Here is a 24,436-nt window from a genome sequence, read left to right on the forward strand (position 1 = left end):
AAAGTAACGGAGTACAATATATATGATCTGATAATCATTAACATGTTAAAATTTAAGAGTTTACTCCTTCTAAAATTTACAAATCCCGAAGTCGTCTCATACCAACTCTATGAATATATTTTTGGAATATAGGTGTTGGTACTTTGTGAATAAATCTACAAGATTGTGATTTTGTTTGCAAAATATTTATCTCTCTATTTTTTGTAATTCATGAGGATAAAATAATTTTGGGGCAATACGCTTTGTGATATTATTCTTTATGTAACATTTTTGTATTTAAAAAATACAAACAGCATTATCTTTATAGATAAGGGTAGATGATTCTAATGAACCAATACCGTATAATTCTTGTATGTGGTTGATCATTCTGCGAAATCATACGCATTAGCATGATGCTTTATATAATGTAATTATTTCAGAATAATTAGTGAAAGTAATCACGAGAGTCTGTTTTGATGACTTCCGTGAAAAAATTGTTCCACTATATAATAATATAAAGTTTGTATATTCAACCATAGTCATGTCTTGTGTTTCCTGATAAAATAAGCTAAGATCATTTGTACCTTGGAGATATCTGAGGACATTCTTTACTCATAACCAATGTCGTTTTGTTGGAGCTGCTCTATATCTAACTAGCAAGTTAATTGTAAATATAATATTATGCATTATGCAATCTGTAAGATACATTAGCGCTTCAATGATAATGATATATAGAACTTTAGGTCATAATATCTCTTCATCATTATCCCGAGGTTTACATAGATCTCTATCCATATCAAGGGATCGGAGGTTCGTGAAATGAATTTAGCGACATTGTCCATTCCAATAGATTTTATCCTATGTTTAGGATAATTTGATCTTAATTTGATAATTTGAATAATAAATATTTAGATACATCTATGAGCACCATAAAGTACCTTTATGATTCAAATAATGACTGAATAATGCTACATATATCTCATTAAATACGTCAAAGAAATTGAGTCACTCATTTTCAATTTTAACGTAAGAGGGCCCTAAAATTAATTTTCTTGTGGCACATACGGTGCATACAAAATCTGAGGATTTTAGGAATTTAGAAATATTGATGTTGTGACCAACAAAATTGCTGATACCTTTTCTCATCATCCTGAAACCAGGATGACCAAAACGATCATATCAAGTCTTGAATTTATCAAGATTCTAATTTTTTTTTATCTTGAACGCAACATAAGGTACGAGATTTATATATGTATGATACAATTCAGATGATAAAGAATGAGTTATCTCAAGCACTTATTTGTCATATCTGTTATTCTTGATACTGAAGAGATATTCTTTCTTATTTTCATTATGAGTTTCCAAATGAAAACCGTTGTGACGGATATCTTTATAATTTAATAGGGTAAGTGTAGAATCATGATACAAGAATGCATCCTCGATTATTATTTGAGTACCTACCGGGAAAATGATTGTGGCTCTTCTTAAACCAACAATCAATACATCACGTCCAGCAATGGTCATAATATTTTCTTTTCTCTTTTTAATGGTTTGTAAGTATTTGGTCTCTCTTAATATTGTATTAGTGTTGCAACTATTCACTAAATATGTTTCCTGCTCCATCTGATTGTTTCCCGTAAAAATCTATATAGAGTAAATCAAAATTCAATATGATTTGACTCGGATATAGAGTACATATCAATATTATTAAGTATCATTTGGAGATACATTACGTGATATGATGATAATAATCAATTTACAACATTTAGTAGTACGTAGATAGGCTGACAACAATTTATGAGGATTTAAGAGACTAATTGAGGTATCCAAACATGTCTTGGGAATTATATTATACAAGTATGTCATTATGTTGAGGGAGTCATCCTTCTTTTTTCTAGACTTCCTCTTGGTTGTTATGAGGAAAACACTTAGAGAAGAGTTTGCTACCAGATTGTTGTATGGTTATTCATTGAAGTGAGCTTCGAACATATCCCCTTAAACTTATTTTCCTTTTTCAATAGATTTGAAGTTGTGCTTCTATCAACCAGCTAGATGAGTTAGTGCAGTTATGTGAAGGCTTTGGTTGCATAACAAGGCTTGCGGGATAAAATTAGGTAATAATTGACAAGTGATGGTTAGATTGGAAGCTTATCTTTTTCTAGTGAAGATTTAGTTGGTTCTACACCGATAAACCTGGTAAATTTGAACGATAGACGATGGACACTCGAATCAACAATCAACACAAGAAGATGAAACCCCACCAATACCGATTTACCGATCGTAAGGTGCATATGGGCCAAGACCAAACTACACACACCAAGTCACTACACTTGAATGCAACATTCAGGAACCGTTAAGATCAACAAATTATGAGGTTAGCCCAAACAAAGATGGAACATGTGTTCATAATTAGCAACCATTGGAAGATCGAAACACCGAAATTCTAATCTCATTAAGAGATATAGTTAAAACACATTCTGGAGCTAAAACCCAATGTCATAGTATGAAACCTTCACCCATAACATACCTGGAATAAAAACTAATGCTTCAGAATCATATGAAAAGCAAATTTCAGTACCATATTGGACCTAAAAATAGTAAACCGAGCTACGATTTGTAAAAGAAATAGGTGTTCTCTGATGCCTTTTTCTTTACAGTTATATATTACAGTCCCAATAGTGTACTGACTTCAAAACAAGGCATCTATAAAAGATTAATAGGTATCACCTGCATTGAATAAATAGATAGCTCCTAAACCTACATCTTTTAGGAAAAGAAAACATGATAGCTTGTAATTACATCTCCACATCCATGTATCCAATTCTTAAAATGCAGAGTGTGTTGTTTGCTGTGCAATGTGATCAAAGTCACATAAACAAAGAACCACAACATGAACAAGGCAAAGCAAAATCTTCACAACACTAATCAATTCAATGCAACATTCAAGAGCAGCTCAAAATGAGCAAATTGTGAGGTTAGCGTTAGTAAATATAGGGCTTGGGTTCCATAATTAGCAACCATTGTAGGATAAACTTTCAGAAAGGTTGATCTTGTGAAGACATCTAGAACACATTCTGGTACTAAAATCCAACATCACATTATCAAACTTTCATCCACATCATCCTTGGAATAAACATAGACATTCATGCTTCATAATGATATAAAAAGGAATTAAAATAGATATTCATGCTTCGGGATAACATAAAAAGCAAATATCATGCCGCGGTATCAAAATGGGCCTACAAAAATTGTATACCAAACTAGGATTTGTAAAGGAAACATGGGTCTTCTGAGGTCTCTTCCTATATAGTTCAAAATTATTAGTTCATAGTATTTTACTAACTGCAAAGCTAGGAAATAAAAAGCAAAGCAAAAGATTAGCTGCAAGCAACTATATATGTGAATAAACAGGTAGCTCCTAACCCTTGGTTCATTAAAAAAGAATAGATAGCTCCTAACTACATCCCCAACTCCGTGTGTCCGATTTTCAAAAACAGAGTAAAGAGTAATGTTTTCTGTGGGATGTGATAAAAAGGCACATAATACTACGATAATGTAACCAAATAACCAAACATAGAATCAGTACTCCGTAACTTTACAACTATATGACAGGCTTAAGAGAACCACAACAACAAAAGGTAAAGCAGAATGTTTACAGCATCAAACGAACCACATATAGAGTAGACAACAAACACATTTAGAAATCAAGTTGCTAAGGACCAAATACCCTCCCTACAATAGTTAGGGGACGTCAAGCAAAATTCAACAAGAGATCATCACAAAGCACAAACATAGCATAATTTTGGATACAAAATGCAGGAATTGTTCAATAAATTCTCCATCAGTGGAACCTTATGAGCACCATAGTACCATTGTAACAACCTCCAAGCATATCACAAAACCATAACGATGCCAATGCATCTAAAATTACTAAACTATTTCAATGGACAACTAATTAAAGGGTAAGAAATGATCCATTCACCGGGCGGTGTTGAGCCTGAGCAGCATCTAGCCATTGTCACCGGAGGGAATGCACAAGATGTTGGGTGAGCGTGCCAGCATGCCGCTGATCTCCTTGGCCGCCTTGATCCTCCTAAGCTCGATCAGGTCATTGCTCATGGCGGCCATTGCCTCTGAGATAAGGCACGTGGACTCGCTCTCCCCCTCCACGCGGATGATGATGGCACGCCTCTCCTGCTTGACATGGGCGATGAGGAACCTGGAGTGCTCGGCCTCCTACTGCACGACCTACTTCTTCTCGATGACCTTCGCGAACTCTGGCCCATAGGCGAGGTGGATGATGGTGATGTCATCGAGGACAATGTTGAACTCACGCACAACGCAGATGAGCGTAGAGACTTAGGGCACTCGGTAAGGAGCTGGTCGGCGTTGAACTACACGATGACAACTTTGAGCACCTCGTTGCCGATGGAGGGGAGCACCTTGTCATCGTACTCAAGACTAAGGGAGGTGAACGTGTCCGAGAGGCGGTCTACGTCGAGACTGAATGTACTTGATGTCGCCTAGAGGGGGGGGGGTGAATAGGCGTTCCTGAAATTTAAAACTTCACAGCGGATTAAAACAGACCTGGATACTTCGGTCGAGTCCGAATACTCTGAGGTCCGGAGTATCCGATCTAACCCGGATTATCCGGCCTATATAGGAGCGCGAAATCAAAATAAGTTGAGAGAAGTTTTATATGATCTAAAGGTCACCACAGGTCCTACCAAGTGTATGAGCTTCTTTTCAACAAGAACATGGAGCTAGAGACTCACAAGCACAAAGATCGGGAAAATTCCCAAAATCAACTTGAACAAAGTAACTTTGCAAGAATGTAAAGGAGACAGAATTTATCCCGAAGTTCGGCCACTCCACAAAGAAATGCCTACGTCTCCGTTGAGGAGCTCACAAAGAGCTCCACAAAGATCAAGCTAGAGTTCTTACTCAACTTGATGATGGATTACAAATTTCTCGTGGCACTCCACAAATCTTGGGTGCTCTACGAGCGACGCCTCACCGTCTAGGAGCACAAAGCTCCAACAGTAAAATATTGCGAATCAAAAGCTTGATGATGACTCGAATGCTCAAAGATTTGCCTTCTGCTCTCAAGCTCTTAACCTCACTCACCAAACCCTAAATTCAAATCTAGCAAGAAGCAAGGCTCTAGATGGGGTTTGGGAGGGCTCTTGAATGCTTTGAAGGTGTTTATCCATAAATAGTTCAGCAGAAATAGCAGCATTCAATTGGAGGGGAAGAAGATGTATTTATACCCCTTCCCCTAAAAACTAGCCGTTACTGTGCTAGTTGACTTTTACCGGAGTATCTGGACTCACCCGGAGACTCCGGCCAGCACAGGAACTCGAGCACAGAACGTTGTCAGAAACTAGCTGTTACGACGAAATTTGAACTGACCCGAAGACTCCGAGTTTGCCTGGAGACTCCGACCTGAAACATTTAAAGACTAACCGAGACTCTCTGGCGAAGTCTCACCCGGAGACTCCGGCCAAAATACCAGACCCCAGAGTATCCGGCCCAACCCGGAGACTCCAGACTGAAACATTTAAGGACTAACAGAGACTCTCTGGCGGAATCTCACCCGGAGACTCCGGCCAAATGCTAGACCCCGGAGTATCCGGCCCAATCCGGAGACTCCGGAATGAAACATTTAAGGACTAACTGAGACTCTCTGGTGAAGTCTCACCCAGAGACTCCGGCCAAATGCCAGACCCTGGAGTATCCAGCCCAACCTGGAGACTCTGGACTCAAGCAACTTAGCCCTTTTTCCCGGTGTCCATGGGTGATTGTGTCTCTCATCTTTTGGTTTTAAAAGGATACTTTGAGCACTAAGAAACCATCAAGACTATCAAATGAATCCCTCTTGATAGTACAACATTTCTAAACTCAAATTCAAAAGATAAAATCAATTAAAACCTATTGAGCAACTACAATCCGCTTCTCTTTTCTTTTTGAGGGATGCCAACGTCCATTAAATTCATCAATGGGACTAAACCCTGTTCATAATCTCAATAAACTCATTAGTTCCTTAATCGTTTGTCATTAATCAGCACAACCCACTTAAGGGGCCTAGATGCACTTTCAGAGGCGCGAGAGGACGCGAAGCGTGAGGCTGACCATCTAGAGATCCTTGGTGCCAAAGGTGGATGAGAAGTTGTGCGGGAGTGTGTGGAGGAGGACTTCTGGAGGATGGGGATCAGTAAGTGGGTGCCCTCAACACTATCTCTGGGAGCACACTGCGAAAGCGGTCAAAGATGATGGTGCGCTGCCCACCATCCATCGTGTAGTGGGACGTGGAGATCGTAGATGCTGTCACGCCCAAACTGCATCAGATGATGGTTCTCGTTGGTTATGAGACTGTGGGCCAGCGTGTAACAACCCAATTTTCCGCTCCCTCTCTCTAATCTCCCTTCACGTCGCTGCCAACCAAGGCCCACCCACCAGACCTATCATATCCTTCCTCTCCTCCCGAATCCCCTTCCTTTTCTACAGCGACAAGCCCGAACTGAATTCTACCGAGCCCGTGCCCAATCAATGCCTTAAAGTATTGATTGACCGCACATATGGTAACTGACGGCACCGGATTGAAGAGGAGCATCAATGCACGAAGATTTGGGGTGAGACACAGGGAAACCATCACAAATTCTCTCCCACTACCGTATTAACCCTAGCCCGCTGTCGAAGGGTGAACTCCTCAAGCAGGGATCCAGAGGGACCCCCTTTGAGATTCGGCCGGGGGGGGTGATTCTGAATCTGTTTTGCGGATGAAATAAATGGGCGTAGATGCGATGCAGGTGGGATGAAAGGATCGAATGCAGAATGCAGTAAATGCACTAGAGATTTTTAGACAGGTTCGGGCCGCACTGAGCGTAACACCCTACTCCTGTGTGTAGGCTATAAATGCTCTGAGAATGACTCTCGGAGTGTTTGTTGGGTTACAAGAATATTTGTCTAGCCTAGAGCTTTGGGATCCTTGTTCTTCGGTGATCTCAGCTTCTGTGCTTGTACTGGACCTCTGTCTTCTTCCTCGACTTCCTCCTAGTCTGAGAAATCCGTCGTCTCTGAATCCGCCCTTCTCTGGGGAGCCCGTCCTGCCTTAAATATTCGCCGGTGGTAGCGTGCCCAGAAAGAGAGGGCACGAGCTCTAAGGCACCATAAATGGAAAGCAACCATCATGGGCTGCTGCGCGAAGTGACAGGCAGGGTTGAAAACGCGCCCTCATCTGGTCTTGTTCATCATGATGCCGTTCTGCAACGTGCGCCGAGGAGAGGGCCCACCGGGTAGCCACTGAACGGCCCGGCGTGCCCGCTTGGTCTTGTACACCTGACACAGCAGGGCGCAGGCGGGGCGCCTTGGGCTTCGCGATGCTATCCCGAGGCGCGCCGGATGTCCCGCGATGGAACCCGTGCCTTAAATGTCCCCACGCCTCCCTGCCAAGCCGTGGCAGGGACTGACACCGAGCATGGCAGGAGCAGTTGGAAGTGACATGCCACGCGTCCTCTTAAATGCGGCATCAGGTCTTTCACCGGTTGACACCTCACCGCTGGACCTCTATGGGGCCCATCGGCGAAGGACTTCTTAGGCTGTCGGGGAACCGAGTGCTCGGGGGTCACTGTTCATAGCCCTGAGCACTCTCTCCCGGATATGCCCTTTCTTGGTCCTCGGGGAACCGAGTGCTTAGGGGCCACTATTCACAGCCCCGAGCACTCTCTCCCGGAACTAACTTCCTTGGGTCCTCGAGGTACTCAGGTACTCGGAGGCCACTGTTCACGGCCCCGAGCACTCTCTCCCGGAACTAACTTCCTTGGGTCCTCGGGGTACTCGGGTGCTCGGGGGCCACTGTTTGCAGCCCCGAACACACCCTTCCCGGTACTCGGCTTTTCTGCTCGTCGAGGGACTTGAGTGCTCGGGGGCCATTGTTCGCGGCCCCGAGCACTCTCTTCCCAGCGCTTGGTCTTCTCAGGTCATCGAGGAACTCGGGTACTCAGGAACCACTGTTCATGGCCCGGAGCACCCTCTCCTGGGACTTAGTCTTCTCGCACCTCGCGGAGGCGATCCCGCGGGAGGGCGCCACGTGACACACTGCTGATCTGGCCTCAGGACTCGAGGACCCCTGGTTCCTGTGTCACCGACACCCGCCTTGGTCACACCCTCTCTCGTCTATATAAAGCCATCTAACCCTCCACTCAATCCTCTTTACGCTCTACTGCTCTCATGCCATCAAATCTCGTTGAGGGTTAGTCACCATACTGAGCTCTAGATGCCACCGAAGCTTCATCGAAGGTCGTCATCGTCCTGAGTCGTCACAAGCTTCCCCGGTGCATAACGACCCATCAAATGAGCTCGTCGAGATCCCATCATCAAGTTTCGTTGCTCGTCATTGAAGTCTAAGCTGTGCCGCACCATTTTTGCCTCTTCTTCGACGAGCGCCACCGTAAGAACGTCATCGTGGACTTTGATTCAATTGGAGCCGAGGTAGAGTATGTCTCCACTGCCTAATCCTTGTTGCGTGGTTAGGATTAGAAGCCCTGTGTACCCCTTCGTGTATTAAATCTCCACCATCTGATCCCGATCGTGCACTTTAGATTTAAATAAATGTTGTCCGAGTGAGCGCGTCCACATCAGTGTACCATTGAAAGGACAATGATGTCGCCTAGAGGGGGTGAATAGGCGTTTTTGCAAAAATTCGTTCCCTTTTACCGTTGGCTTAAACTTGCAGCGGAATATAAACTAACGGATTTTTCACAAGTGAAAAACCTAAATATGTTAGGCTCAACTAGTGCACAATCATCCTAAATAAGTGTGAAGGTTACAATCCTAGGGTGACAAGAATTACTCTAATCTAGCGAGAGATATGCAATAGAACTTAAATTGAAAAAGGCTGAAAATACTGTTCATACGCCTGAAATCACTGTTCATCTAGAGTATCCGGGGTAATCCGGAGTCTTCGGGAAAATCCGGAATCTACGGATTTTTGTACAGAACAGAGCTCGAAACTGAAATAAAAGGATGTCTAAAAAGTTTTAGCTCAAACCAAGTGATATCGTATATTCCATGAAATGATTCTAAGTAGATCCACGGAGAACCTACGCTCAAATATACACAAACAAGTAGATCGAGCAATATGTACAAAAATTTGAATACGAACTTAAAAATAAGGGAACAAGAGATGAGACACAAAGATTTATTTCCCGAAGTTCAGATTCACCACCGTGAATCCTACATCTCTGTTGAGGAAGTTCAGATTCACTCGAGTGCTCAAGATGGGATTTATACTCACTTGCTCTCAATCTTCCAATCTCTCAACCCAACTCACTTTTGTTCTCAAATCACACACTATAATGGAGTGGGGATGAGTTATTTTGACTCTAAAATGTGTTTCTTTCGTGCCCTTGCAGCAGCCCCAAAGGATATGGGTGAGGGGATATAAATACCTATCTCCAAAAAACTAGTCGTTGGAGACTTTTCTAGCCTGACTTGGAGTATCCGGGGTACTCCGGAGTATCCGAGTCAACTGAAACAGCCCAACCCGAGACTCTCTGGTGGAGCCTCACCCGAAGACTCCAGACAACCCGGAGTATCCGGGTTCAGCACAGCTGACCTATGAAAAACGGCGATAACTTTTGATCCCGGAGTCCAATTTCGACGATTTTAGACTCTATGTAAAGCTTATTCAGAGGGCTACACATCTCAAATGAATTCATAACCTAAAAAATATAGGATCAAATTAGGAACACTCCAAAACCCAATACGGACACTTCCACACTTTCCGCTCCGGATTTCTAAAAAGAAAATCTCACATGGGTTTGGTTAGAAACTCTTGAGCACTGAGACACGACAATTAGCTCACGTTGCATCTCTCTTAATAGTGCGGCATACCTATACTCAAATTCAAATATAAAACTCGTTTGAACCACTTTGAGCATTTGAATACTTTCAAGTAGCACTTCTTTCTTTCAAACCTTAGGGTTGCCAACTTCCATATATTCTTCACTCTATCTCTTCTTGATTCTTCATATGATTGATATGAATCATCCATAGCTTCCATGACCTCGCACGGTCTATCGGCGTAAAGTCTTCACTCGCTCTTCACCATCGTCTTGTCCTTCGGCGCCAAGCCATTTGCTTGCCCTTCACCACCGGATGATCCATCGCAGCTGAGTCTTGCTTACCCTTCATCGTCTTGCCATAGAAACCATTTGTATTCGACATCTTTAATGAATTCACTTTATTAAATATGGAGTCCACTCTTGTTCTTCACTCTTGGCACATATGATTTCAATTCAACTTATACCTTCTTATGGATTCTAACCCCAACTCACTCTCAAGCACAAAGCACATGGGTTAGTCCATAAAACCTAAATGATAACTTTTATACCTTAAGTTACATGATCTCCACAAGTAACTTATTAGCCTTCATGCATATTATCAATCTTCATATAGAACCTAATCCTACTCATTCTTAAACACATAGCACACGGGTTAGTCCATAAAACTCTATTAACAAGTCATACCTTTAGTTACTTGATCTCCACAAGTAACTTAGCCTTCAAGCATATTGCTAATCTTATTAAGCTTTTCTTCTTCTTATGAGCATCACTAAAATCTCAATGAATTTTGATGCAATTCTTTGGACTCTTGGTATTTCTCAAAGAATCCATGCTTCATCATTTATGCATATCCTATGGAATAACCTAATAGCAATTCTCAATATGATTGTTAGTCCATAGCCATTGTCATCACTTACCCGAGCATCACCTAGAGCTCATTCATCTTGATGCATTTTTAATCTCCCCATTCATCTAGAGCTAATGCATATCTCTCATCCATGCATCACCTATAAAACAACATACTAACAAACTCAACACCATTATTAGTCCATAGGTATTATTATTAATTACCAAAACCACACCTAGGGGCTAGATGCACTTTCAGCCACGTGTACATTTCATCTGATGGGGCCGCCTAGTTAGCCGATCTTGCTTCATCAGTGCGTCCAGTCAGCATAGTGACATCACCATTGCACAATAAATATGTTTTCTTTAGAAAAATAATTTGTGAAATTCGATAAATCCAAAATTAGGTTTTCTCTCAATAGAATTTTTCAATAATTAGTAAATAAATTAGATAATTGTATAAAAAAGTTTTTCACGGTAGAATTATTTTATTAAAATGTTTTTAATTCTATTTTATTTCTGTAATTAGTTTTTAACTTGGTTTAATACTTTTTAGTGTTAAAAATGTAAATAGAATTTAGAATAAATGTTTTAATGATGAAAATACTTTTAGAAAATCTAGAATAATTATTTTAATGTTTTAATTAGTTTTTTTAACAAAATAAATGTTTATAACCTGTTTAATGCAAATAAAATTTGTTTTAATTCCTAAGAATATAAATAAATTGTAGAAATTTTTCAATTAATCTTTTAGTTATTTTATGTTATAATAAATGTTTTGACTTTTTATAAATTCAAATAAATTAGAGTACATTTCAAAAAAAAATAGTTTTCTATTTAAAATTAGATTTGTTCTGTTAGCTTTGTTTGATGCTTGTTCTTAGTGTGTTGTTCTTTTTACATGTAGACAATCCTGTCTTGGAGCCATTTGTGAATTTCCAATACCAGGTTTTTGAAGATTTCGAGCAGCTTAACGGAGAAGGCAAGTGTCCTTGAACATCTTGCACCTAGTTTTGTAAAGTTTTTTTTATATAAAATGCATGCATGTCAAATGTGATGACCTATGTTAGGGTTTACTAGTCTTTCCTGATATTCCTTGTAGCTGTAGTATGGTTAACATGTTATGGGCAGAATATGCCTAGTCGTGCTTACTCATGGGTAGTGTAGGAAAATGATGAACTTGATAATGATATATGGAACATGAGGTTAAGTTTTTGGTAAAATGCTTAAACACATGGAAAGCAGGGGTCTGGGCAAGTGTTGGCATGTTGGTTGGTCTGTGGATGTGTTTCAAGCAATTGTGGGCTTTGTTGTGATAATGGTGATTACTCTGTTGTTTGGATGATGATGGTCTTGCCTAGACTATGTTAAGGATCTGTTCGTGGAGCGACTACCCATAAAAATCGTACAACCATAAGCATGGTATGGGACATGCCTAGCCGAGTAATTCGCTATCCTCTCAGCATGGTATAGATCATTTAGTAGTATAGGAAATGGAATGGTGTACTTTCTGGGATCCATGAGGCACAAGAGAGAACTTCTAGAGTGGAGGGTGTACTCTTATGACAGTGAAACCTCAGTGGGTAGGTATGGCTAAGAGAGGTGTTGTAAAGGAACTGAAGTGGATTCCTAGCGCACATCTCAAAAGTGCGTAAGAGTCATCTGTCGGCCAACAGGTACTCAGCAAAATAGGAAGACACGTCTTGTGGGTAAAATGTAAAACCTCTGTAGAGTGAAAATAGCTATATCAGTCGTGCTCATAGTCATGAATGGTATGGACCCTCACATGATTAGTCAGGTGGTTTCGAGTGGGTCTTTAGTTGGTTTTGGTGGATTACAACGACGGGAGCTATGATTCGAGTTTGGTTTTAGTTAGAGGTGGATGGAACCTTAGGTGTGGAGTAAGGTGGTTGGAACCTTGACTCTAGTCTCAGAGGACTTTTCACATAGTAAATATAATGCCTTTATAAATATTTGACTACTAAATGGCATTCCCTGAGTTAAACCTATCTTGATATTGGCCCACATGTCATAATTTCTCATACTTGCTGAGTTTTCCATATATTCACAATTGCTCTCCATCATCATGATGCTGCTCAGAAGGCGAAGATTTAGAGGAGTTCCCCGAAGATGGACCTGCGTTCTAGGCGTGCGGGATTTTTGGTTGATTTCCCAATGGAGCGTTAGGCGCCACGCTATCCTTCTTCTATTGCTATGTACTTCTCTTTTAGGCTCTTGGGTCATTGATGTAATAAGTTGAACGCTGTAATAAAGGATATTGTATCTGTTATTCACTTATGACGTTGCTATATGTACGTAACTTGATTCTAACATACATATAGTTTATATTCAGTTTGGTTTTAAAACCGGATGTGATACACTGCATCTGCGGAGGCCCGTGTTCAGAAAATGCAACTATCTGATAATAAAAACAAAACCCTTCTAAATGCAACATTCAAATCCTATCAAAAAGGTAAAATAATGCAACCTACAAAACCAGAAATGAACCATCAGAAACAATGTCACAACTTGAGCTTGAAACTTCATTCAAATAAATAAAACATAGAAACATTGCCACACGTTCACCGAAAAAATGAAAAAAGAAAGGCTACATCTTGAAGCCGGAACCCTTTTTTTTAATGGCTTAAGTTGGACCTAGAGTAAAGCCATGCTCATGCACGAGCACGTGCCTTATGACTTACATATATGGTACTAACAAACTCGATCTTAGCTGAATTACTCACCTCACAATCCCCAGCACACACACGAAAAGATCGCAATCTCTCTCCTCTTTGCTGATTGACATAAGGAGAAAAGAACAAAGAAAACACATGAAACAACTTACTGAAACATCCTTCCATTTGATGCTCTAACACAAAAGAGACATATGATGGAAAGATCCACCACAAACAAACATGCCTTATTTGAAACATCCCATGCGAGCAGCCTGCTTCATCCTTGAGGAAATCGTTTGCAACTGCAACAAATATGAAAACTATTGCGAGAAATAATTGTATTGGATAAAAAACCTACTGCAACAATTAAAATATCTGAAGCAACAAATAAGATGATCCGATGCAAGAATTTTATAAAATATATTTTAGGTTACCATGCAACTATAAAAGACTAACATTTATTGTACTGAAAACCCATTTCCTAGAACCAACCAAGAAAACTTTGATTTTTATTATTCATTAATGACGACATCTCATCACCATACAAATCTTTTACAAAATTTCTAAACAACGTGAGACAACTTTTTGGCAGATAACTATTTGAATTCTCACCTTTGGATCCCTTAAAAATTAGTGGCATGTATAACTCTTATAGATAGCAACACGCTATATGTTTGGAGATGCCATAAACACACAAGAATAAAGTGAAATTCAATTTGGATTTTTCCTCTAAATGTAAAACATGCTAAATCTTCTCGGTCACCATGCAACTATAAAGACTAATTTTTATTGTACTGAAAACCCATTTTCTAAACAACCAAGAAAACTTTGATTTTGGTTAGTCATTAATGACCACATCTCGTCACCATAAAAATCTTTTACAAAATTTTCTAAACATCATGAGACAGCTTTTTGACAAAAAACTGTTTGAATTCTCACCTTTGGATCCCTTAAAAATTTATGACATGTATAGGTCTCATATATAGCAACAAACTATATTGTTTGATATGCTCTAAACATGTTAGAATACAGTGAATTTCAATTTGGATTTTTCCTCTAAATGTGAAACATGCAAAATCTTCTAGGTTACCATAAAAGACTACTTTTGTTGTACTAAAAACCCATTTACTAAAAGCAACCAAGAAAACTTGATTTTGGTTATTCACTAATGACCACATCTCATCACCATACAAATCATTTACAAAATTTCTAAACAACGTGAGTCAACTTTTTTACGAAAATAGTTTGAATTCTCACATTTGGATCCCTTAAAAACTTATGACATGTATAACTCTTATAGATAGCAACAAACTGTATTGTTGAAGATGCTCTAAATACGCTAGAATAAAGTGAAATTCAATTTGGATTTTTCCTCTAAATGTGAAACATGGTAAGTCTTCTAGGTTACCAAGCAACTATAAAAGACTAACTTTTATTGTACTGAAAACCCATTTAGTAGAAGCAGACAAGAAACCTCTGATTTTGGCTAGTCATTAATGACCACAACTTGTCACCATTCAAATCTTACAAAATTTCTAAACAACTTGTGACATCTTTTTGGCCAAAAATAGTTTGAATTCTCACCTTTGGATCCCTTAAAAATTTATGACATGCATAACTCTTACAGATAGCAACAACTATATTGTTGGAGATGCTCTAAACACGCTAGAATATAGTGAAATTCACTTTGGATTTTTCCTCTAGATGTGAAACATGCAAAATCTTCTAGGTTACCATGAAACTATAAAAGAGTAACTTTTATTGTACTGAAAACCCATTTAGTAGAAGTAGACAAGAAACTTTGATTTTGGTTAGTCATTGATGACCACATCTCGTCACCATACAAATCGTTTACAAAATTATTAAACAATGTGAGGCAACTTTTTGGTCGAAAACAGTTTGAAATCTCACCTTTGGATCCCTTAAAAATTTATGACATATATAACTCTTATAGATAGCAACAAACTGTATTATTAGAGATGCTCTAAATATGCTAGAATAGAGTGATATTCAATTTGGATTTTTTTTTTCTCTAAATGTAAAACCTACTAAATCTTCTAGGTTACCATGCAACTATAAAGACTAACTTTTATTGTACTGAAAACCCATTTCCTAGAAGCAACCAAAAAAACTTTGATTTTGGTTAGTCATTAATGATCAAGTCACCATAAAAATCTTTTACAAAATTTCTAAACACTGTGAGACAACTTTTTGGAGGAAAACAATTTGAATTATCACCTTTGGATCCCTTAAAAAAATTATGACATGTATAACTCTAGTAGATAGCAACAAACTATATTGTTGGAGATGCTCTATATACGCTAGAATAGAGTGAATTTAGTCTGGATTTTTCTCCAAATTTAAAACCTGCTGAATCTTCTAGGCTACCATGCAACTATAAAATACTAACTTTTATTATATCAAAAACCAATTTTCTAGAAGCAACACAGAAAACTTTGATTTTGGTTAGTCATTAATGACCACGTCTTGTCACCATAAAAATCTTTTACAAATTTTTCTAAACATCGTGAGACAATTTTTTGGTAGAAAATAGTTTGAATTCTCACCTTTGGATCCCTTAAAAAATTATGACTTGCATAACTCTTATAGATAGCAACAAACTATATTGTTGGAGATGCTCTAAACACGCTAGAATTGAGTGAAATTCAATTTGGATTTTCCCACTAAATGTGAAACATGCTAAATCTTCTAGGTTACCATGCAACTATAAAAGACTAACTTTTATTGTACTGAAAACCCATTTAGTAAAAACAATCAGGAAAACTTTGATTTCGGTTAGTCATTAATGACCACATCTCATCACCATACAAATCTTTTACAAAATTATTAAACAACATGAGACAACTTTTTGGTAGAAAATAGTTTGCATTCTCACCTTTGGACCTCTTAAAAATTAGTGACATGTGTAACTCTTATAGATAGCAACAAATTATATTGTTGGAGATACTCTAAATATGCTAGAATAGAGTGAAATTCAGTTTGGATTTTTCTCCAAATGTAAAACCTGCTAAATCTTCTAGGTTACCATGCAACTATAAAAGGCTAACTTTTATTGCACACAAAACCCATTGCCTAGAAGCAACCAAGGAAACTTTGATTATGGTTATTCATTAATGACCACATCTCATCACCATAAAAATCTTGTACAAAACTTCTAAACATCATGAGACAACTTTTTGGCAGAAAACAGTTTGAATTCCCATCTTTGGACCCCTTAAAAATTAGTGACATATATAACTCTTATATATAGCAACAAACTATGTTGTTGTAGATGCTCTAAACATGCTTGAATAGAGTGAAATTTAATTTGAATTTTTCCTCTAAATGTAAAACATGCTAAATATTCTAGGTTATCATGCAACTATAAAAGACTAACTTTTATTGTACTGTAAATCCATTTCCTAGAAACAACCCAGAAAACTTTAATTTTGGTTCTTCATTAATGACCACATCTGGCCACCATACAAATCTTTTACAAAATTTCTAAACAACACGAGATAACTTTTTAGGCTGAAAACATTTTGAATTCTCATCTTTGAATCCCTTAAAGATTAGTTACATATATAACTCTTATAGATAACAACAAACTATATTGTTAGAGATGCTCTAAAAATACTAGAATAGAGTAAAATTCAATTTGGATTTTCCCCTCTAAATGTGAAACATGCTAAATCTTTTAGGTTACCATGCAACTATGAAATACTAACTTTTATTGCACTGAAAACCCATTTCCTAGAAACAACTAGAAAACTTTGATTATGGTTATTCATTAATGGCCACATATCGTCACAATACACATCTTTTAAAAAAAATTCTAAACAACATGAGACAACATTTTAGGTAAAAAACGATTTGAATTCTCATATTTGGATCCTTTAAAGATACGTCTTGCAACAACGGTTGTGTTCTTCTCTGGTGATGCATGTGATCTTTGAGAGTTTAAGGTTTGAGACTTGAGTTCCATTAAGGACAGATGCTTGGGATGGATGTAGAAGGATGGGGCCATTAGAAGTATGATGGTAGGCGATGCTAACCGCAGTGCAACGGCATGATTGATCCTTACCTCGACATTAGGAGATAGGAGGTATTCAGGGTTGCGGATCTGGTGGTGGTAGGCCATTAGAGGCGAGAAAAAGGTTGGGGAGGATTCGATGATAACAGTGGTGCTAGGCTAGGTGGCGATTAAAAAAGCGAGCCACACCAATACCACCGTGCGATAGCTTGTCAAGTCAGGTTGGGTGTGAGGGCTACCAGGATTTCTCGCTTGGTCTATTTATACGCAAAGCGGATGATACAAGGAGACAATAAACAAAAATTCTAATAATATGTATGGAAAAGACATTCAACTTTTCTGAAAATAGTCCCAGTCGTTTATTAACTCCAAAATTTCAAAAAAAAACAAAATATTAATTACTTCTAAAATTTTCACAAATGCCATAGTACCATTTCAGTTACCAGCAGTCGAAACCAGGCTGGCAAAACCGGCATCCACTGCAAAATTCCTATGTGCGCCTGGTGGGCGCTCCACACCATCCCCCGCTCCGCAAATTCCCCAGAACCGAGGGTGCTCTCCGCCATCCCTGGAACATTAGGGTAGTTGTGGCTTTCCACCCCGCTTCCGCTTCCGCTTCCGCTTCCGCTCCCAAAAATTGGAATCGAGGCCCCCCAACGGACGCCAGCGGGCAGTGAAAAAGCGAGGACGAGCGCAGCGCAGACTGCCGCGGCTGCGCCTGCCGCGCCCACCCCCTCTGTTGCACCCGCCACAGCCCAACACCAGCAACAACCAACGCCCCCCCGTCCCCCAAAATTCTTCCGCTCCAAAATGGCGGACTCCCAGGTGAAATCCCATTCCCGGAACCCGCCGCCGCCGCCGCCGCCGCCGTCATCCGCTGCTTCGGCTGATTGGGTCAGTTGGCTTTCGCGCAGGTGGAGGCGATGAGGAGGGCGTACGCGGGGATCATGCTCAACATGGCGCAGGAGTCGGCAGCGCGGGTGCTGGCGGCGGAGCGGCGCGCGGCGGCGCTCGCGGGGGGTCTTGCGGCGGCGAAGGAGGACGGCGTCGCCGCGCTCGTCCGGCTCAAAGGCATCATGGAGGACAGGGTAAGGCGCTCGCTCCCTCTCTCTGTTCGAACCGCTCGCTTTGGCCGAGTTACTCGTTGGATGGATGCTTCGTGAATCGTGGCTTTGGGGTCGTTTTGGATTTTGCTGGTGCGCGTCTGAGCAGTTTGGATTGGTGGGTGCGAGTCTCCTCGTTTTTCGGGAGGTTTTGGGAGTGATTGTTTTGCGTGGAGTTCGGAATTCTGGTTTCTATTCGCGGGATGTTGGTCGTGGTAGTCAGGTTCAAATTTCTCCTCCGAATGACTGGGATTTGGAGCTCGTAGGAGAGGGGTTTCCGTTCACAAATGCGGAAGCTGGAGCTGGCCCGATTTCGTGCTTCTGCATTTTGGTTTGCGCAGTGGTTAGAACTTAGATAACGTTGTATTGTTCAAACTTCAAAGGGGATCCGTTCCCCAGTCGATTCTTTCAGCCTCCGGGATAACTAGTGCGTTCCCTTGCTGCGTGGGTGGGGAGAAGGGTCATCAAGCAGCTTGGAGACTTGGTATCACCAATTCTGTTTGGAAAACAAATTTTCGTGCGTTCCCGATTGTTTCTCCCTCTTCATGCAGTTAGCATTACAGATTTGCCACGACTGTGACTGTGCAATAGTCAAGGTGTAACTAATTAACAGATACAAAATGCCCAATTGCATGTGCTTTGTCTTATATTGTTAGCTTTTGTGCTTCTAAGTTCACGGGGGCATGCTGTTCAATCTATTGATGTTGTTGGAGGCCTCAAGTATCTGAAGGGGTATTCAGATTATTAGTCTTTTATTTCTGATGATGACGACGACGAGGGTACTACTGTGGTTATTGGAACCGTCACAATGAAATTGGAAGCACTGGTTTCAATGATAATAGGCTTTTGATGTGCCTTTGCTACTGTGTCTTAACTTATTTACTGCATTTCTCTTGACCGTACTCTTTTTTCCGTTCTGTTTTTCTCTGCTGTGTTAGAATGTGCTATTTCTGTATGATGCTGTCTTCCTCGAAACATAGTGTAGCATTTAACCGCTATTGGTGATTTCGTATACAACCAATATTTTATGTCTCGAGTAAGGAAAATACTTTGTACGTTTCAATATTTAGTTATATTGCCGGTGACAAATATACCACTGCATAAGAGTATAAAATAGAAAAATGCTAGCACACGATATACTGGCATATGGCTTTATGCTTGTTCGATTGGTAATCAAACTACATAAAGATATATTTGCAATTTTTGCGTGCCTTCGATTGCAAATTGTTGCATTAACCTCTTCTTCTTGGGTTGATTTTCATGGCAGACTATTTTCAAAACCTCTATGTCGACTTTCTTTCCATGTAATGCATCAGATTGGCATTGGCAGTGTTATGGGCCAAGTCCGCTACAGACAGGGTCCGCAGTTGTTTCATGCTACCTTCAGTGCATCGGTGCAGTTCTGATTGTGAAGGTTCATAGTAACAGTAAAATTACTTTCATATTGTGTAAAGCCCAAATTTATTATATGGATTATGATAATCCAGATAGTGGTGTCGAATATTTCCACTTTACAAAAGTTAACTGTGATGAACTAATTGTCTTGTTGTCCCATTCATTGTGTGTTCTGAGAAATCACACTTTACCATTGTTACCAATTTGAGATCTGAGGTATAAGGTCTTTGGCAATTTGTAAATTCATAATTCTCAGACCCACTTGCTTTAGGATGGGGTAGAAATGATATGATGTGTAGATTACTTAGCTAAAGTTTTTGCCATTAAAGTTAGAAACTCCCTACTACTTATATAGTATTCTTCTTACAAGTTATTGCTCTCAACTTGGTATATCTCTAACAGAAACCATCCATATATACAAACATTGTTTGATTAGCCTTTTATTTTAAAAAATAAGGTGCGAAGGAAGAATGACTGGCTCTTGCTGAAGCTTGAAACAATAAGAAGCATACTTCTTTTCCATAGTTATGCTAATGCATATTCGATATTCAATAAGAGAACAGTTCTGCAACTGCAGCTTTCAACCAGCCTACTCTTTTGATCAATTTTTCATAGCTGGTTTAGTGCTATCATCTTGTCCAGTTAGTAGTTACAAGAGGCTACCCAGACAATTTTTCATCCTAGAATGAAGTAGAAAAGGACCCTTTATTGTGATATTTGTTTTCAGAATACTTATGGTAAGAACATCTATTTACAAACATGATTAGTGCTCCTCACCACGACTAGGCTGGAATTCCTACATATTCCAAACTCATCTGAGCGAAACTTGAGACTAAGAGGGGTCTCCAAGGTTACTTCTAAAAAGTAAAAAAATAAAAATAAAAGGTGTAACCTATCTGTCCATCCCCTAATTTTTTTGACTTGGAGGTATAATCACAAAATGCTTATAATAACTAGGTGTTCACAAATGAAATTAGAATTTTGCAGAATTCTCATAATTTTTTTTACTATTCATGACAATCATTCAAAAAAGCAGATTCAATATGCTAGAAATCGTTTCAGTACTGTGCTCATACATGAAATACAACCCAACAAGTAGCCTATACATTGAATGGCGTTAAAGTATGAAAGGTTGGTAAAATCTGGCGATAAGGATCATAATTTATTCCATATTATATGCTTTCCAAGAAAACATTGAGTTAATTTTAGTTCCACTGCAGTTTTGGTACACATTCCTATCCTATCACAATTCAGTATTCACTAATAACTCTTCCTAAAATGTTAATTGAGTAAAGCATTCAGAGGGAAGGTGGAGAAGACTGCTATCCATTTGATATGATATCTGCCTTTGTCCAATGGACTGACCTTGTCTATAAGCTCTAGAATCTCAAAGCTCTGGGGATTTGCTCCTCTCCCAGTGCCGCTATTTACATTGGTGTTTCGACAAAATGCCACCCCTCTCTCACTAACACATGGGACCACCTGTGTCAATGACATGTGGGCCAGAATGGCAAATCTTCGAAACACAGCTAAATTAGTGGCATGCGAGCAATTTTCCCCTGCCGGGCCCTGGGTAGGTAGACCGGCTGCCCTATGTCCTTATTCCAGAGCTGGGTCAGCTAGTTACGCAAGGCCTTCATGTTTGAGCAATTTTTTTTTATGAAACCAACAAGTTGTATAGAATGAATTGCACCATGGCGATTCATTTAAAAAAATGTCCATACATGTAGCAGCTGTGTTACCCGGACGTCCGTGTCCAAAATTTTTTGCCGAGTCGGACACTCTCGTATCCGTGTCGGATTCCAAGTGGTATTTGGCGTGTCCCAAATTTTTTTGCCGAATGGGACACCCCAACACGAGTCGGACTCCGACACCCGCACCCGTGTCCATGTAACACAATGTAGCAGCGTTTGTCCAGTTATTTTAGTTTTGAGCTTTTGTTATAATGTAGTACATTGTTTAATCCTTCAATATGTTTATAATCTTAACAAAATTTACTCTTATATGTTATCTTATTTGTAATGGATGTATTCCTGAAACTTGTTTGCATGTGTGCAGATTAAAGAGGTAGAACTGCAATCTTTGGCGCATGTTAAAAAGAACAAGGAACTAGAAGAGCAATTGCATGGTGCTCAAAGTACTGTAGCCTCTCTTCAAGTTGAGCTGCAGAGAGCAAATACTGAATTAGAGCAGACTAGGAAAACCTTAGCTGAGGAAAGAACACATAGCCTTTCTACATGCAATAAGATTGATTCTAATAACAATACCAGTGCCCATTCTAAGACGCATCTCCAAGGCGGAATTATGTCATTAAAGAATAAAGAAACTGCAGACGACACTTGCCTTGTTTCTATAACTGCAGAGGAGGATGGAGCAGTGCAAAACTTGGAGAACAAATATCGTTGTAGTCCTGATCTGCCATCATTTATGGAAAGAAATAAGAAACCTAAGTTGTATCATAATAGGTGTACACAGCGTATTCATGCACTTAAACAGCGGACTCAGGGTGCAGATGCGTCCCTGGTACAAAATTGCAAGCAGGCTGCATTAAATAACCGTTCAGAGACAGGAAAGAATGGTGTTGCTAAAAACCCACGCGACAAAAGGTCCATCATGGAACAGATACTTCAAACAAAATTTTTGGGCAAGTGCAAGCGCAAGAGAGGCAGAAGAAGCAGGCCTAGTTATAAGCATGATAATTCTGTTGAGCATGGGGAAGCAGAATATAAGTTATCTGATACATCTAATGGAAATGGGTGTTTGCTGCTACTTCAGGCACTCGAACAAGATCTTTCACCTCCAAAGGTGTCCGGTGGACATGATGGGGAGGCCTTAACTGACCTGAAGGATGACTTACACATGAGCAGGAGGGATCCTGCCTCCCCCAAACTGATTGATTTACTTGCAGTCAACAACACGCAAGTGCACAAAAGAAAAAGATCAAGGACTGTTAGGGTTTTGGAAGTTGATTTTTCTGATTCCAAAAGTGCTCCTGAATCTGGTAACACCCTGCTAAGGTCAACCAGTGACAAAAGCATGTCTGATAATGAATTGATCTCAGAGACGGCAGAGAATCGCTCTGATACACTCACCAGAAACAATGGTCCCGTTATGCAGTGTACTACCGAAAACTTGATGCATCAGATTGATGCAAATAATGGTCAATTTGAGTCTGAAAACAGCTCCGCTGTGCTCCTTCAATCTACCAAAAGTGAAATTATAGATTATGGTACCTTCAGAATCCTTTTATGTTTACATGATCTACCCTTTCATTTTTTTTTAATGTGGTTTGAAGTTTGAACCCAAATATTCTTAACATGATGCAGGTAGCTTACTGGTGGACCAGCCGGAGCACAGAACACCATATAATAATACTGCAATCTGGAAAGAAGTCAATGAGAATGGAAGTTATAGTTTGGATTCAGACAAAGCTGATGCTTCAACTGTTAGCTCCCTGGACAAAGAACATTTGAAGGCGCTTTCTGGACTTCCCATGCAAGCTTCAGAGAAACCTGATGCTTCAATTGGCAGCTCCCTGAACGAAGAAGATCATGCAAAGGCATCTTCTGGAGCTTCCATGCAAGCTGAAGGTGCAAGACATATTAAATACACATTCAACCGCAGAAAGCGCAAGTGCATGTCTATAGACAACACTCCTCAGTGTGCTGTCCCTGAGAAGAGCAGCGACCTGGCTAGTCCACCTAACAAGCAAGAGCCTCATCCAAAGACTGAGGCACAAGATCATTTGATAGATTCTCCTCAATGCGACAGTCTAGTCCAGGTTGCCCAACAGGTATGCAATTTTCTTTACATTTAGCGCCATGTGTGCACTTATGAGTCAACATCAAACCAGCAGTTAGCATGCCAGTATTGAACCATTTCTCTTGTTTTGCAGCTCATTTTGTTGTCAGAGCGAAAGTGATGAGAGTTTTGTAATACATAAAGCTATTAGAAAGGATTGGTTCAGTGATATAATATTTAAGTGATACTCGGGATGAGTGAATTTTGTAATATCCTTAATCCACTCGAGTTCTTCCATGGATGAAGAGAAGAGTTCCTGTGGTGACAACAGAGATCAAGAAACCAGCTCAACCTAATGGTTGTTACTGTATAGTTTAGGCAGTAAGTTCGGAATTGTTATTTTAGTGGATGATGAATTTGGTATTGTTGTTTTAAGCAGGTGATAGATTTTGAGTTGTTATTATGTTATCAAGCTCCAAATTCAAAATGGTAAGTATTTAAAGAACAGAGGTATTTAAAGCAATCTCTTTTGTCTCCTAGTCTTCTTTTCCCCTGAAGTTCCTTTGTTCTTTGGAGCTCCATTCTCATTGTATATCCTTATCTATTTATATCCTCATTCTTGTTATTGTATCATAAGGTGCATGACTAATACAGTATATGTGTCCTGTTTAGTGGCAGAGTGTATAGATAAAGAAACCACCTCAACCAAAAGGTTGTTACTGTAGTAGAGTGTACAGATTAGGCAGTAAGTTCGGAATTGTTATTCAGTTGATGATGAATTTGGAACTACTGCTTTAAGTTAAGTAGGTGATAAATTTT

The 24,436-nt window shown here is 39.7% G+C and overlaps 1 protein-coding gene and 1 pseudogene across 1 annotated transcript; one reads left to right on the top strand and one right to left on the bottom strand.

Annotated features, from left to right (window-relative positions):
• Positions 1-3,957: 3,957 nt before the first annotated feature.
• On the bottom strand, positions 3,958-17,944 carry LOC133917941 (prohibitin-3, mitochondrial-like; annotated as a pseudogene).
• Positions 17,945-18,010: 66 nt separating this feature from the next.
• On the top strand, positions 18,011-24,156 carry LOC133919162 (uncharacterized). The gene is made up of 5 exons (XM_062363456.1): positions 18,011-18,203; positions 18,293-18,466; positions 21,935-23,105; positions 23,203-23,669; positions 23,772-24,156. The coding sequence occupies exons 1-5, from the start codon at positions 18,189-18,191 to the stop codon at positions 23,796-23,798; spliced, it is 1,854 nt and encodes a 617-aa protein (XP_062219440.1). The 5' UTR covers positions 18,011-18,188; the 3' UTR covers positions 23,799-24,156.
• The last annotated feature ends 280 nt before the right edge of the window (positions 24,157-24,436 follow it).

The sequence above is a fragment of the Phragmites australis genome, chromosome 5 (genome assembly GCF_958298935.1).
Source record: "Phragmites australis chromosome 5, lpPhrAust1.1, whole genome shotgun sequence".
In the NCBI taxonomy this organism is placed as follows: Eukaryota; Viridiplantae; Streptophyta; class Magnoliopsida; order Poales; family Poaceae; genus Phragmites; species Phragmites australis.

Bases quoted from the DNA above. Each gene is read 5' to 3' on its own strand.
- LOC133919162 (XM_062363456.1), top strand. The intron at 23,106-23,202 runs GTACCTTCAGAA...AACATGATGCAG, and splicing joins AAGTGAAATTATAGATTATG to GTAGCTTACTGGTGGACCAG. The intron at 23,670-23,771 runs GTATGCAATTTT...CTTGTTTTGCAG, and splicing joins TAGTCCAGGTTGCCCAACAG to CTCATTTTGTTGTCAGAGCG.